The sequence below is a fragment of the Thalassophryne amazonica genome, chromosome 10 (assembly GCF_902500255.1).
Source record: "Thalassophryne amazonica chromosome 10, fThaAma1.1, whole genome shotgun sequence".
NCBI classification, from domain to species: Eukaryota; Metazoa; Chordata; class Actinopteri; order Batrachoidiformes; family Batrachoididae; genus Thalassophryne; species Thalassophryne amazonica.
The window spans coordinates 77,289,818-77,307,070 of NC_047112.1; the positions used below are offsets into that span (position 1 = coordinate 77,289,818).

The window sequence follows — 17,253 nt, forward strand, 5'->3', positions numbered from 1 at the left end:
CCCCAACATAATGAAAATTAGAACCCCTTTTGAAAAATCTGTCTTCCCCTTTAAATCAACTTAAAGGAACATAATGATCTAACAGCCTAAAACAAACAAAACATCTGTTGTGCTGTGAGACAAAGGGAGCAGTCAGGTACTGATAAAGGGATTGTCTGTTTTATGAAATGATATTACATATACAGTCAAGATCAAAAGAGGAATATGAGACAAGAGTTCAGAATTTCAGCTTTTATTTCTTGGTATTTACATTTAGACATACCACCCATTGGTTTGAACCCACCCATTTTTCAAGTGGAAAACTAGGAAAACTACAGCCACAGATGACAGAAATATATTGAGACCTGTGAAGAAAACCCCCAAAACATCAGTAAGTAACATCACCAACAACCTCCACAGTGCAGGCCTGAAGGTATCACTATTCTCAAGGTCGGGCATTGCCCCAGTTCTCTCTGGTGGCTGTTTTTGCTCTATGAAAACCTTGCTGAACTCGTACATTTAGTAGCATAGTTCCACCTTAGAATTGGAATATAATATATAAGATATACCTTACTGAATTTTCATGTAATTTGGTCACTTTTCAAAGTGGTCAGACTCGTCAATAAAGTTGATTTAATGTACAACGGTTCCTTTCAGGTCAGCTTGGTGTATAAATCTCATTGTTCCAGGCAACGATAGCCGTCAGCTGGCCATTAGAGACAAAACCAGACCGGATGATTTAAATAGAACAGCATACAGCCTGAGCATGTTTTCACCAAGCGGCCAGTCATGGAAGTACGAGTTCTCACCTTCGGATTTGCCACTTCGGCGGAAGTGACTTGTACCCGACCTCACCAATACATTGTTCAAAGAAGACTCCAAGAGCAGTAATATAGAGGCCAAACCACAAGACACAAACCACTCATTAGCAGGAAGAATCTGAAGGCCAGGTCAGAATTTGCAAAGAAGTACAGAGATGAGCCACAAAAGTTCTGGAACACAATCTTATGGACTGATGAGACCAAAGTGATGGAAAGGCCAAAGTGTGGAGAAAGAAAGGAACCGCTTATGATCCAGCGCATAGAAACGCAATTGTGAAGCATGGTGGATGTAATGTCACGGCTTCCACAAGCAGGTCTGTTTCTGGAACAGGTTCATTCATATTTATTGATGATGGTAGCAGCAGAATGAATTCAGAAATGTACAGAAATATTTTGTCTGCCATTTTTTTGTGAAATGCACCCAAAGTCATGGGAAGGAAGTTCATCAGGCAGCATGACAATGACCCAAAGCTCACTGCCAACAACACAAAGGACTTCATCAGAGGAGAAAAGTGTTTTAGACTGGCTGAGTTGGTCACCTGACCTAAACCCAACAGAGCAGCATGGATCTCATCTCCTGAAGAAGAGACTGGAGGGAGACACCCCCAAAACAGACAAGAACTGAAAGAAGCTGCAATAAAACCCTGGAATAATGAAGAATGCAATGGTTTGGTGATGTCCACGGGTTGCAGGCTTGAGGCAGTTATTGCAAGCAAGGGTTAAGCCACCAAATATTAAATGTTATTTACTTTGAGATTATTTTTTACCTTTACTCACTTAAAAAGGTTGTGCTCTAATACAAAAGGTGATATGTCTCAAGTTATTTAACACATCTAAATGTAAATACCAGGAAATAAAAGTTGAAATTCTTTTCAACTTAGAACTAACAAAACTTAGAACTTTTCAATTCTATTCATCTTAAACCCAAATGTCTTGTCAATCAGAGAACAACAAAAACAAAGGAATTGGCCTTGCTGTTCCAACACTTTTGGAAGGGACTGTACATTACATATACAGAATTTCAACTACTGTGTCTTGTTTAGTCTTATGATCAAAATGTCTGGCATTTATTTTACTCAAATTTGTTTATTTCTATTACCTTTTAATATCATAACTTGAAATAACTGTAAATGAGTGTCTTTAATCAGTCATTTTTATGTACATAAAATTAAGATATCCAGTGAATCCAGAAAGTATTCACAGTGCTTCACTTTTTCTACATTTTATGTTACAGCCTTATTCCAAAATGGAGTAAATTATTTTTTTTTCCTCAAAATTCTACTCACAACACCCCATAAAGAAAACATGAAAAAGTTTATTTTGGGGATTTTTTTGATTAATACATAAAAAAAACAAAAAAAAAAACTTTTGCATGTTGTCATTATGGGGTTCCGTGGGTGGAACTTTGAGGGGAGAAAATAAATTTACTTCATTTTGGGATAAGGCTGTAAGATAACATTTCGAAAAAGTGAAGCGCTGTGAATACCTTCTGGATGCACTGTACATGTCACACAGCACCAATTTACTAATTTGTTACCTGAAATGCTCTTGAAGAGCTTCATTGTGCCACTGGGATTGGCACTGTCGTACTCTCGTATCCAGATGTTGAGCACATCATCAGTTGCTCCAGTGTTATGGAGGAAGAACTGCAGACACTGGGCCCCGGGTTTCGGGTAAAGCAAACGACTTTCCAGAATTGCGCGGTCACCAGGTGCAGCAGACGCTGTGCTAAAGTGCATGAAGTATCCTTTTCCTGATGGCAAGAAAGCATAAGATTTTTCTTTCTTTCTTACTTTCCCCAAAGTCTAAAGAAGATTAATCAAGTAAGTCAACAAGTCAGGGCGTCTGCAAAATTTTCCGGAAGTAACTCCATAAAAACTAATGCTTATTCAGCTCTGAAGTTTGAGGTATAGGAGAGGGGGTGAACCTCGTATTTTGGGCCATGTTGGCATATTTTAACATGCAGGCAGGCATATCAAGCAGTGACCACTGGAGGTCGCTGTTACTCTGCATGAACATGGCAGGTTCAGAGTATCAAGAACAGGTTAATCCCTTGTCCACGTGAGTTTGTGAACATTGCAGATAAAAGCAGTTTACAGTGATAATAAATGACAACTAATAAATCAATCTGATATCTATCTGAAAACCTGGAATGGGTTTCTGCAGGTGATACTTTGGACAGACTGGTGTGGTAAATGACCTCATTGTTTTAAATGTTCTCAGAGTCTCAATAACATCAAGGCCTGGTTTCACTGATATAAGATATATATATTCATAACTGTTTTCTGATTGCATGACTTGTGCATTTCAGTAGCTCTGGATCACACTATCGATCCATGCTGTACCCTTTGTTTCTGTTTCATAATAGAATTATTCAATTCAGAGTGAGATCTGTCTTGCTAAACTACTCAAGCCTTATGTGCCTTCCCCCGCAAAGTCCCTCTGTTAAATAAAAGACGTGCAGAAGAGGTTAAAATTTGCCAAAGAACACATCAACTGGCCTAAAGAGAAATGGAGGAATATTTTGTGGACTGATGAGAGTAAAATTGTTCTTTTTGGGTCCAAGGGCCACAGACAGTTTGTGAGACGACCCCCAAACTCTGAATTCAAGTCACAGTTCACAGTGAAGACAGTGAAGCATGGTGGTGCAAGCATCATGATATGGGCATGTTTCTCCTACTATGGTGTTTGGCCTATATATCGCATACCAGGTATCATGGATCAGTTTGGATATGTCAAAATACTTGAAGAGGTCATGTTGCCTTATGCTGAAGAGGACATGCCCTTGAAATGGGTGTTTCAACAAGACAATGACCCCAAGCACACTAGTAAACGAGAAAAATCTTGGTTCCAAACCAACATTAATGCCTCACAGATGTGAAGAAATCATGAAAAACTGTGGTTATACAACTAAATACTAGTTTAGTGATTCACAGGATTGCTAAAAAAAAGCAGTTTGAATATAATAGTTTTGAGTTTGTAGCGTCAACAGCAGATGCTACTATTATTGTGAACACCCCCTTTTCTACTTGTTTTTACTAATAGCCCAATTTCATAGCCTTAACAGTGTGCATATCATGAATGCTTGGTCTTGTTGGATTTGTGAGAATCTACTAAATCTACTGGTACCTTGTTTCCAATGTAACAATAAGAAATATACTCAAAACCTGGATTAATCTTTTTAGTCACATAGCACTACTATTATTCTGAACACTACTGTACCTTCTGGCAATTTGTAGCTAAACTTTCAGGTCTTCTTTTTAAGAAAATCCTCCTCTATACCACTTCATGATGAAGATGGATAACTGGTGATACAAAATGCAAAGCTTGCACTGTGCAGAATTTCTCCAATCACAGCCACTTAAGCCTATAACTTCTCCTGGGTTGTCTGGGTGTCTTGGCTTTCCTCACTCTTCTATTTCTTGCACAGTCACTCAGTTTTTGAGAACTGTCTACGTACTCCATTTAGATTTACCGTAGAGTGCCATGTTGTTTGTATTTCTTTGTAATTGATGTAAATAAAGTCCAAGACATTATTCAGTGGCAACTTTACCATCAGAGAGCCTCGTCCACAACCACCACAAAAGACTTCAAGCTGTCGTTAATGGCAATAAAGGGGCAATACACAGTATTAAGAACAGGGGTATGTAAACTTTGGATCAGGTTCATTTGGGTAGTTCTCTTGTCATTTTGATTTAAAAAGAGGAAACACAGTTGTTTGACAATAAATGGCTTCACCCAACCACTAACCATGAGTGAAAAAAAGGTTTTTGTTGTCATTCATATTCTCTTAGAAATGGCCAAAAAAGCAAAAATTCCGCCAGGGTATGTAAACCTTTGAGCACAACTGTAATATGTCAGACAGAACGCTGATCAGAACTGTAATGTTGAGTTGTCTGCTCCTCGTGCACATTCTGCTGTGCTCGAACAGTTTGAGCCCGTTTCTTTTGCATCTCTCGCTGATGTTGTAAAACACATAAAATCTACAAGTTGTCCTTTTGATGTTGTTCCAGCTAAGGTGCTGAAGGAGGTTTTTAATACTGTTGGGGCGGGTCTCCTAACTTTTATCAATGCTTGCCTTAGATCAGGGTCTGTTCCAGCTGCTTTTAAACATGCTGTGGTTCGACCTCTTCTTAAAAAACCTCACCTGGACTCATCAGTTTTATCCAATTTTAGACCTGTGTCTCATCTGCCATTTCTATCTAAGGTTTTAGAAAAGGTTGTCTTTTTACAGTTACAATCATTTTTAGAAGACAATCTCATCCTTGAAAAATTCCAGTCTGGGTTTAGATCGCGACACAGCACTGAGTCAGCACTTTTAAAAGTTCATAATGATATTACTCTGTCGGTGGATGCAGGGAATTCTGCTGTGCTGGTTCTGTTGGACCTCACAGCAGCCTTTGATACTGTGGATCACACAGTACTTTCCCGATTGGAACATTTTATTGGCATTCATGGTATTGCACTTGAGTGGTTTAGATCATATTTGGCTGAAAGGAGCTTTTCTGTCATGATTGGGGACCTTTCCTCATCAACTGCTCCTCTGTGCTGTGGAGTGCCGCAGGGATCTGTCCTTGGGCCGATTCTATTTTCTTTGTACATTCTGCCATTGGGGTCAATTATAACCCAGCACAATTTGTCCTTTCATTGTTATGCAGATGATCTGCAAATCTATCTGCCTGTGAGGACTAATGGGAGTGATGCTTTGTCATCATTATTTAATTGTATTTGTGATGTAAAGCAGTGGCTGTCCCGAAACTTCCTTTACCTGAATGATGGTAAAACTGAGATCATGGTGTCTGAGCGCACTGGCATACCAAATGTGGTAACACCAAATTTTGGTGCTTTGGCTAACTATGTCAAACCAGCTGTCAAGAATTTGGGAGTGATATTTGACAGCTGTTTGAGGTTCGATCAACAGATAAATTCTGTTGTCAAAGCTAGTTTTTTCCAACTTCGCCTCTTGGCTAAAATAAAGCACTTTCTCAGTAGACGTGATCTTGAGACGGCCATTCATGCTTTCATCAGCTCCAGACTTGATTATTGTAATGCACTTTATGCGGGCATTAATCAGTCGTCTCTTGCGCGTCTCCAGTTGGTGCAGAATGCTGCTGCTCGTCTTTTGACAAACACTTCTAGACGTGAGCATATTGCGCCCATCCTGTACTCACTCCACTGGCTTCCAGTTCGTTTTAGAATTGATTTTAAAATTTTAATGTTTGTTTTTAAAGCTATTTATGGCCTTGCACCTCCCTACTTGTCTGAAATTTTAACTTTGCGCACCTGCAGTAGGACGTTAAGGGCGTCTGGCCAGCTTTACTTAGATGTTCCAAGGTCAAGATATAAACGCTGGGGTGATCATGCTTTCGCGGTAGCTGGCCCCAGACTGTGGAATGAGCTACCTCTTGAGTTACGTACTATTCCTGACCTAGCACTTTTTAAATCTAAGTTAAAGACTTATTTATTTAAACTGGCTTTTAACACTTAGTGGGGAGGTGACATGTTCTGTTATTTTTATGTTCTTTTTTTATGTGTTGTTTTAAAATTTTATTTTATATGTGTTTTATTTTGTAAATTTGTGTTTTTAATGTTAAGCACTTTGGACACCAGTCGGTGCTGTAAAGCGCTTTATAAATAAATGTTGATTGATTGATTGATTGAATATGGGCCTCACAGAAAGGTCATGGGATCGATTCCCACTTGTGGCCTTTTTGTGTGGAGTTTGCATGTTCTCCCCGTCTTCGTGTGGGTTCCCTCCAGGTGCTCCAGCTTCCTCCCAACTCCAAAGACATGCAGCTTAGGTGAACAGCAAACTTTAAATTGTCTGTAAGTGCGTGTGTGAATGTGTTTGTTTGTCTATATGTGGCCCTGCGACAGACTGGCATCCTGTCCAGAGTGTACCCCGCCTCACACACTATGACAGCTGGAATAGACTCCAGCCCCCCGTGACCTTCAACAGGCAGCCAGTCTATCACAGGGCTGATACAGACACGTTGACACTCACTGGTTCCAGTTCACCTAACCTGGATGTCTTCGGAAGAGGGAGGAAGCTGGAACACCCGGAGGGAACCCACGCAAACCCGGGACGAACATGCAAACTCCACAGAGGCAACAGTGCTAACCAATGAGCCGCCATGCTGCCCCATTTTCAAACAAATTTCCAGAATTATGAACAAATCCTTGGTGTCTGGAGTCTACACTTAAATTTGAAATGACTTTGAAGTCAGTGTAACACTGTAAATAGCACTCACCTTTACACTGTCCCAAGTTGGTAAAGTCATTTTGGGGACCTCCGTTCACAGAACCACGCTGTTCCCACTTTTTGTTCCCGGCACCCTGCATCATCCCACAGATGTTCTCCTCCTCAAAGTTACAGCTGTCCACAAAGTTAGAGAACGTGGCTGCAGACAGTTAAGAGGACACAATCACAGTTTTATTGAGTGTAGATTTGAAGTGATGTGTCAGAGGGTTTTAGGAGTTCCTCAAAGGGTTTTCTTAAATATCTGACAGTATCCCCCGGCAAACCTCGGCAGTTATGCACCCCTGCTGAGAACTGAATTTAAGATGGTATTTTAGGAGCAAGAGCATTTTAAGCCCTGTTTCCACAGAGTGGTCTGGGTCAGCACGGCACGCCATTTTGAGTCTTTTCATATCCAGATTTAGGAATGGGTACCAAAATAAACCGACCTGTACCATACCTTTTTTTTTTTTTGGCACCCTTCGGCTGGGGTCCCAAAATTATGGACCGGTTACAAAAGGGAGGCGCTAACCTGCTGCTGTACATTGATTGGCTCAAGAACATCATTTCAGTTGGATTCATCATCACAGCCTGATAACTTATCCACATACAGTGTCCTTACTTTGGAAAATGAGATCTGAAAATACTTTAGTTCTTTATCATGGCTGAAGAAACACAGCGTTTTTAAAGAAGTCCCTCAGTGTTTGTCTGCTCCCGGTGCTTTTCTCAGCCTGAACCAGAGAACGCCCAGTACTTTGTATCACAACAAGAAAAGTAACTTATTTTAATAGTTGAAAGAGTCACAGCGCCTCATTCAATCATGTCAGTGTTTATCACAGACATCAGTCGGCTCTTCAGCATTCTGCACGCGATGAAAATAAATCCCATGATCCACCAAGTCAAAAAATAAAATAAATTTTTTTTAAATGGTAAATTAGTCTGTTTGGCCTCAGTGTGGAGGGGTGAGGCCGCGCGACAGCCTACATGTTCTTGATGACGTGCATGTCAACATCTACATGCTCCACCTACCAGACAAAATGGTACTACTGGTAGGTAGAAACGCAAACCAAGCAAGACTTAACCATTCCGGCCCGGACCACTTGGTGAAAATGCAGCCCAGTCTCACGTTTATTTTTCACGCCCCCTTCATGAAATGAGTCACATTTTTGTGATGCTTTTTTTTCTACAGTTTCTAATTCTCCCTCTTCTCGTAACTCTAACCATAAGTGTCTCCCTTGCCCTAACCATAACCCGCCCCAGACCCCCATGTCACCCCGCATTTCGTGCACCTGTTACTAAATTAATTTGTGCTCCCATCACCAAAAGCGCCCCATTTTTGTGACAGTATCGCAAACCATAGATTAATGTACTTTTCGCAATGCCATCATGAACTGCCATGAGATTTGGTTGTGCAAACGAGGCTTTATTGAGCTGATTCCCGGATGCAGATACTGGATGATTCTTTTTTTTTTTTTTTTTTGAAAAACCAATTCTGCACTTTACCATATTAATAAGCATTTTCCTTTACGTCAAGATTTAGTTATGTTTCCCCACATGGGAAAGCTATGCAGACTTCTAAGATGATATTAATTTAACTAGAAGGACATGGTACTAACTTGCAATTGTCGCTAGAAGCTATAATTAATCTATTAGTTTGTTCCTAATCGTTACATTACTGTGATAGTTTGAAGTTGTTGCAGCACTGTTTTGGTAGAAACTTAAGCTTTGATCAAACACATGATGTTATTTTCCCTGTATGAAGGTAGTGATTATCAGGATCGTAAACGGGGTTGATATGGCGCGCTGCACTCTGTGTGACATCCGATAAGCTCCAGAGGAATTCTGCAGATTGTGTAGAAAGCAAAAGTGCCCCTGAATAAACATGGTCCCACTCAGTTATCAACAGGTCTTAACAAGATCTGGATCCTGAGACCAGCCAGACTCACAGAATCCAAAACACGGAGCAGGATGGTCTCTGTGGAATAGTTTCTAACTCTGCATGACAAATATAATTCTTTAAAAAATGCAATCACTTCAACTTTTCTCCTTGTTATTATCACTAAATGAATCAACTGTATATGTGAAATTATGACATAATCTCAAGCTAATCACTTCACCTCATTCTTCATGAATTATTAACTAAGAAAATCAATTCACTTAACATTAGAATCTCGATAGACTCTGACCATTCATGTAACTATTTATTATGGGTCAGAAAGTTCATTTAGGATATCGAGTGTTATGAAACATTTAGTTGAAGTTTTTAACTGTCAAGACTTTTCTGTTGTCGGTTGACTGTAATCTGCGATGTCAACAATTCTTAAATAATTCTTAATATTTTTAACTTTTAATTGTAGGTTTTACATTTTTTGTATGTTTTATTATTTCATCTTAAATCACTGTGTTTTGTCTGTTTGTATGATTTACTTTGTGAAGTACTTTGTATGTTTGATTTGAAAGTGCTATATAAATTATTATTAGTAGTGGTCATAGTAAATGATCTTTCCAGTGCATATTTTAGCAGTAATCTCTTTTCCAAAGCATTGATTATTACTAAACAAGCCCACATCCTCTGAAAATCATATCGGCTTTTTTTTTCTGCATGTCATCATTGATCTCGGAGGAAGCAGGAGTTGAAACTGGTGCTGGAACTAATTTAGAGGATTATTTTTTGCTGAATTTGGAGGATATTCCTCTTACTATTTCATTACATGTGTTGCAGAGTGGCTTTTTTTCTGTCTCATTTGAGGGACTGAATATAGAGTTGTGTGGACTCACTGCAGCTGTAGAGGCGGTTGAGCTTGGTGAGGTCGCTGGCACTGAACCCCATCCTCTGACCAATCACATCCATGAAGTAGGGGAGCTTGGTGACGATGGTGGGTTCAGAGCCGACATTGAAGGCGGTTTTGCTGTAGTGCATCACAGAGCCGTAGTCATAGGCAACACCCAGGGCACTTGACACCGTGTCATCGTAGGTATTGAAGTTGTGCTCTTTGCCTGTAGGTAGAAAATAAAGAACAATTCAGTCGTGTTTGACTTTTAACAAGTAGCAGCTGGCGAGCCCTTAGAATTATTTTTTTTTGGGGGGGGGGTATTACCGGATTCAATCTGATCCCATATAATGTTGACATAGTCATCACGGTCAGATCTGGACTGCTCGTGCCAGAAACCCAGAGCATGCAGAAACTCATGCTCAACTGTTCCAAGACGGTCACAGTTTTTACCGATGGACAGCCGCTGTTTTCCAACGCGCCGGTTACCTACAGAAGAATAACATCTGTCGACAGAGATGACATGATTATGTACAGTACATAGTACACATAGTGTGGGCAGACAGACAGAAGTGCAAAGCAGCAAATATAAATGTAGCATTAAACGCTGTGGCAACATGATTTAACTTTAATTGTTCAATATTTTATTTTTTATATTTACAAATAATAGTATTCTGATTAGTGTTTGCACAGACAGGAGGTAATGCTATGAAACCAAATATAAATGTTGCTGGTTTTTACTCAGAGAATGACAGACTTAACTTTTACAAAGTAGATCGATATGGCCTAAACAGTGGATCATCCCTTTGAGTCTGGTCTGCTTGAGGTTTCTTCCTCAATATCATCAGATGAAGTTTTTCTTTACCACTGCCGCCTGTGTGCTTGGGGTTGGTAAGGTTAGACCTTACTTATGTGAAGCAGCTTGAGGCAGCTTTGTTGTGATTTGGCACTATATAAACTAAATAAATTGAAATTGAGATATTTGTTTCTAGACAAATGTTTTATTGTGCTTGGAAAGAGGGCCTCTGATGCAACATGAAAGCATAACTTTTGAACAAAACTCTGTACATGTACTCTGAAAATAAATTTATGTGTGTGAATAGTTTTACAGTTGGCTTACCCGCTGCCTTTGAACACAGATATATAGTTTTCTTCTCCTTTCCACGGTGTGAAGTCGATGCAGGTCTTCAGTCTGTACTGGTCAAAGGCCTTCAGGACCACACCTTTAGCATTCATGTCTATAGGATACAAAGTGTATTAGCATGGACAAATGCTGGGGTGGGGGAAGAAGATGTTTTCAGTAACATGGTCAACAGTGAGAATTTGAGCTTCCATATCTCACCTAGACTGTCCTCTAGGTAGTATGGAATTGTGGTTGGCCATCGATACTGGTCTCCGATGATGGAATTTCTGCTTTCTGTCTGTTTTTAGAATAAAGAAAACAACAAATTGGGACATGGACAAAATTTAAACATAGATACTAAATGATGTAACCTGGATTCTTCCATGCTGTTTAAAGAGTATATAGAAACCAGTTACCCACTTATAACCCCAATTCCAATGAAGTTGGGATGTTGTGTGAAATATGAATAAAAACAGAATACAATGATTTGCAAATCCTCTTCAACCTATATTCAATTGAATACACCACAAAGACAAGATATTTAATGCTCAAACTGATAAACTTTATTGTTTTTGTGCAAATATTTGCTCATTTTTAAATGGATGCCTGCAACACGTTTCAAAAAAGCTGAGACAGTGGTATGTTTACCACTGTGTTACATCAGCTTTCCTTCTAACAACACTCAATAAGCGTTTGGGAACTGAGGACACTAATTGTAAGTGTCATGATTGGGCATAAAAGGAACATCCCCAAAAGGCTCAGCCATTCACAAGCAAAGATGGGGCGAGGATCACCACTTTGTGAACAAATGTTTGAAAAAACGTCCAACAGTTTAAGAACAATTTCTCAATGTTCAATTGCAAGGAATTTAGGGATTCCATCATCTACAGTCCATAATATAATCAGAATAGTCAGAAAATCTGGAGAAATTTCTACATGTAAGTGGCAAGGCCGAAAACCAACATTGAATGCCCGTGACCTTTGATCCCTCAGGCGGCACTGCATTAAAAAGCGACATCATTGTGAAAAGGATCTTACCGTGTGGGCTCAGAAACACTTCAGAAAAACATTGTCAGTTAACACAGTTCGTCGCTACATCTACAAGTACAAGTTACAACTCTACCATGCAAAGCGAAAGCCATACATCAACATCCAGAAACACCGCTGCCTTCTCCGGGCCCGAGCTCATTTGAAATGGACAGACGCCAGGTGGAAAAGACAGACAAAAGAGGAAAAAGACCATCCAGATTGTTACCAGTGCAAAGTTCAAATGCCAGCATCTGTGATGGTATGGGGGTGTGTTAGTGCCCATGGCATGGACAACTTACACATCTGTGATGGCACCATCAATGCTGAAAGCTACATCCAGGTTTTGGAGCAACACATGATGTCATTAAAAGCAACGTCTTTTTCAGGGACGTCCCTGCTTATTTCAGCAAGACAATGCCAAGCCACATTCTGCACGTGTTACAACAGCGTGGCTGCGTAGTAAAAGAGTGCAGGTACTAGACTGGCCTGTCGCCAGTCGCCAGTCCAGACCTGTCGCCCATAATGTGTGGTGCATTATGAAGGTCAAAATATGACAATGGAGACCCCGGACTGTTGAACAACTGAAGTCAAGCAAGAATGGGAAAGAATTCAACCTACAAAGCTTCAACAATTAGTGTCCTCAGTTTCCAAACGCTTATTGAGTGTTAGAAGGAAAGGTGATGTAACACAGTGGTAAACATACGACTGTCCCAGCTTTTTTGAAATGTGTTGCAGGCATCCATTTCAAAATGAACAAATATTTGCACAAAAACAATAAAGTTTATGTTTGAACATTAAATATCTTGTCTTTGTGGTGTATTCAATTGAATATAGGTTGAAGAGGATTTGCAAATCATTGTATTCTGTTTGTATTTACATTTCACACAATGTCCCAACTTCATTGGAATTGAGGTTGTAAAATTTGACAAGTAAAAATGGAAATACATCCATTGCACCTTTTATAAAATAAGTTTATATGGAAGTAAAGTAGGCATTTTAAGTGACTTAAAACACATTGTTTGTTTAAATGAAATATGTGCAGGAGGGGAAATTGAGTTTAAAAGTTCTTCACAGATGATGCTGAGATTTTTGTGGAATAAATGAATACCCTGAGTGCAGTACTTCATAAGTTCAGGAAGGAATCGAGTGTGTGGGTTTACAATTGTCGTGGATCAAGACTAGGATCCAGGCCTTCAATGAGTTCCTGGACTAGGCCATCAGAAGTGTATCTGTATTCGGTGAAAGTGTTGAACTTCAAGAGACATCCATGATTCTTGGATCTTGTTTGCTGAGATTGAGAGACACCTGGGAAAACCTTATCTAGTCATGAGGTTGCTGGACAGAGGTGTTTGAGGCCAATACCATTCTAGGAGAGCAAAGGTCCAAGTCCGTAGGGTCCTGATGCTTCCTGTGTATGATTGTGAGTCTTAGATCTTAACCAGTGACCTATGTTGATGGCTAGATGTCTTTGATAAAAGATCACTTTGCATGATCATTGGGGACCACTGGAATGACATTGCATCAAGCGAGAAGTTTCTTAGGCAGACTCAGATGAGGGGTATCACTTACATTGCAAGGGAACATCAGCTAGGACATTTTGGCCATGTGGTGTACTTCTCTGGGCATGACCGAGCATGCAGGTGCCTCACTCTTGATGACCCGAACAGCTGGAGAAGGCCAAGAGGATTCCCATGTTTCACCTTGCTATGGCGGATAGATGGTTACTTTCTAGGGGTGGGGATGGGCTGGTACTCTGCCTGGGTGGATGCCATCCAGGAAGCATGATGGTTCCATAGTGTGGTGACTGTGTTGGCATGCAGCACTGGTTTATGCACTCAGACCTGACCTGGACTGTAAAGATTATTTTTTACCAAATTTATATGGAAATAAAATAGTCATTCTGACTGACTTAACAGATATTATTTGATAAAATGGTTCAGTAGGAGAGCATTGAGTTTCAATGGTTTGAGTCGATGTGTATGCAAACCTCTGCCCACGACTGTAAGAGGTAAGTGTGGTTCAGTTTTTCAAGGCCAGTCTTTGTTTCAAGGAGTACCACAAGAACAACATGCTAATAATAATTAGTAGGACATTATCTCTTAATTTCCTGCACAAATCACTTTTTTTATGCAGTGAAATAATTAGATGTTATAGTTCTGATATCAATGACAGTACAACAGAGAAATGTTGTTAGCAGACTGACCCAAAGGTACAGTTTGCAAAACTTTATTTTCTTGCAGTGCAGCAAATGGCAAACATGTGGTATGATGCCTTTGTACACTGCAAAAACTGTCCCTCTTAAAATAAGAGAAATAATCTGAAATCTAGCCAAATTGTCTTGTATTTTGCAAAAAACAAACAAACAAAAAAATATACCAAAAAAAAAAAAAAATCTGGCAATTGGGTAAGAAAAAATTACTGGTTAGAATTCTCAAAACTAGCAAAATGTCTAGGCACTGAATAATCCAGATCTGCCTTAAAGCTAAGACAGAATTCGTATTTTACGATAACCTTTGTCTTAAAATAAGGAAAACAATCTTGTTCCTTTGCTTGGATGATTTGAAATCCATTGCCTTTCCTTGTTACCGGTTAAATACAGCTTGATATTAGTTGGAAAAACTTAAGAAAAAGTGAGATACATTTTCCCAAAAATAAGACATTTTTTCTTATGTAAAAAAAAAAAAAATGCTTGACAAGATTATTTTTCTATTTAAACAAAAATTAAGTCAAATTTTCTTTATACAAGTCTTTTTTTTTTTTACTTTCTTAGATATCAGTTTTTGCAGTGTATCCTAAATTATGCACAATTATCTTCTGATATTGCCCTAGACCCTCATCTTTAACTTTAATGCCATTAGTATATGAAGAGTTCAGATGCAAAACCCAGTAAGTATTTTTTTTTTTTTAAATGGAGAAAAATGTAGTTGAAAATGGAGATTTAAAGGAAACCATATTCGGAAATGCACAGACTATCATCAATAAAATTAAAACAGTTTGTTCAAATTCTTCCATATTGTGCACACTGATGGTTCCCTTGACAGCCAAGTACATGTTGGCATCAACTAAAAATTTATGGTTTTGGAAATACTGGGTTTTGCATCTGAACTCTTCATAGATGGCTCTTCATTCAACCTGTGAATGTTGGGAAAGTGTAGTGACACGGACCCACAACAGGGGGCGTAAACGAACGGACAATAGAGGGAGTTAAATTTGAACACTTTACTGTTGTGAATGTCACAACCACACACAGCAGATTATAGAATAGATACAAGTCAATGAATGAAGGTGTCGTGTGGGCAGGCTCGACGATAGGAGACGTCCGTCTGGAGATGAACCGGAACCACGCGATTTCCACCGCCACCGAACCCGAAGGATACTGGAGCCGCCAAGTCCCGAAGTCCCCAGGTGGCCACCGTCTCAGCATGTCGGATCTGGTACTGCTGGCGGAGAACAAAGACAGTCAAGTGTGGGTGTGTATACACCCCGTAACAATAACGGTGGGAATTCCACCTCCACCTCTAGCACACTCTCGTGCAGCGTCTGAGTACCACTTATCTGGTGGGAAGTAGGATGAAACAGTCGTGACCCACGCCGGTCCTCTGAGTAGACAGCTGCAACACAATAGCTCTTGGAATCAATCAACGCAGGCAGAGAAAGTTACCTCTCAAAGAAGTCGATATCTCGGCGACGTGGTGGAGGTGTCATCCTGCTTTTATCCAGGGTGAAGTGCAGATGATCGGTGACAGCTGTCATAGTTGATGAGTGACAGCTGTCACCTCGGCTGTTCCTGTAAGGCGGCAGCGCCCCCTCGTGCCTGAAGCCCGCACTTCAGGCAGGGCGCCCTCTGGTGGTGGGCCAGCAGTACCTCCTCTTCTGGCGGCCCACACAACAGGACCCCCCCCTCAACGGACGCCTCCTGGCGCCCGACCAGGCTTGTCCGGGTGGCGTCGGTAAAAATCGACCAGGAGGGCCGGGTCCAGGATGAAGCTCCTCTTCACCCAGGAGCATTCTTCAGGTCCATACCCCTCCCAGTTCACCAAATATTGGAAGCCCCGGCCCATTCAACGGACATCCAAGAGCCGGCGTACTGTCCAAGCTGGCTCCCCGTCGATGATACGGGCAGGAGGCGGCGCCGGACCGGGAGTACAGAGGGGTGAGGTGTGATGCGGTTTCAACCGGGACACATGAAAGACTGGATGGATCCGCAGTGAGGCCGGGAGTTGGAGCCTCACTGCGGTGGGACTGAGGACCTTGAGGATCCGGAATGGCCCTATATAGCGGTCCTTTAATTTTGGGAAAGCCACCTGGAGAGGTATGTCCCGTGTGGATAGCCATACCTCCTGCCCGGGCTGATATGCAGGAGCCGGGGACCGTCGACGGTCTGCATGGGCCTTTGCCCTCGTCCGGGCCCTCAACAAGGCCAAACGGGCGGTGCGCCACACCCGATGGCATCTCCGCAGGTGGGCCTGGACCGAGGGCACACCGACCTCTCCCTCCACCACAGGAAACAAAGGGGGCTGGTACCCCAGACACACCTCGAACGGGGAGAGGCCGGTGGCAGAGGACACTTGGCTGTTATGCGCGTACTCGATCCAGGCCAGGTGTTCACTCCAAGCCATCGGGTGTGCGGATGTCGTACATCGCAGGGCCTGCTCCAGCTCTTGATTGGCCCGTTCAGCCTGTCCGTTAGTCTGAGGGTGATACCCAGACGAGAGGCTCACGGTGGCCCCCAGTTCCCGGCAGAAACTTCTCCACACCTGTGAGGAAAACTGGGGACCACGATCCGAGACGATGTCTGTTGGTATCCCATGCAGACGGACGACATGGTGGACCAGGAGATCCGCTGTCTCCTGGGCCGATGGGAGCTTCGGGAGGGCCACGAAGTGGGCCGTCTTGGAGAACCGGTCCACTATCGTGAGGATGGTGGTGTGCCCCCGGGACGGCGGGAGGCCCGTGACGAAATCCAGACCGATGTGGGACCAGGGGCGATGAGGCACAGGAAGCGGCTGAAGGAGTCCCTGTGCCTTCTTGGAACTTCGCGGGGGCATTAGTGAGGCCGAACGGCATGACCAGGTATTCAAAATGACCTAACGGGGTGTTGAATGCCGTCTTCCATTCGTCTCCCTTCCGGACCCGAACTAGGTGATATGCGTTCCTAAGATCCAGCTTTGTGAATATTTTGGCTCCATGCAGGGGGGTGAACACCGAATCCAACAAAGGCAACGGGTATCGGTTGCGAACCGTGATCTCGTTCAGCCCCCGGTAATCAATGCATGGACGAAGACCGCCATC

General features: G+C 41.7%; 1 protein-coding gene across 2 annotated transcripts in view; it reads right to left on the reverse strand.

Moving 5' to 3' along the window:
* mep1b (meprin A, beta) overlaps positions 1-17,253 on the reverse strand; it is a 33,399-nt gene that overhangs the window by 9,862 nt on the left and 6,284 nt on the right. For both annotated transcript variants that reach the window (XM_034180340.1, XM_034180339.1), the window contains exons 5-10: positions 11,152-11,230; positions 10,930-11,047; positions 10,137-10,315; positions 9,817-10,035; positions 7,052-7,201; positions 2,338-2,553 (exon numbers count right to left, since the gene is read on the reverse strand). In XM_034180340.1, coding sequence (XP_034036231.1) covers positions 2,338-2,553; positions 7,052-7,201; positions 9,817-10,035; positions 10,137-10,315; positions 10,930-11,047; positions 11,152-11,230 — 961 coding nt within the window. The remainder of the gene's footprint in view (positions 1-2,337; positions 2,554-7,051; positions 7,202-9,816; positions 10,036-10,136; positions 10,316-10,929; positions 11,048-11,151; positions 11,231-17,253) is intronic.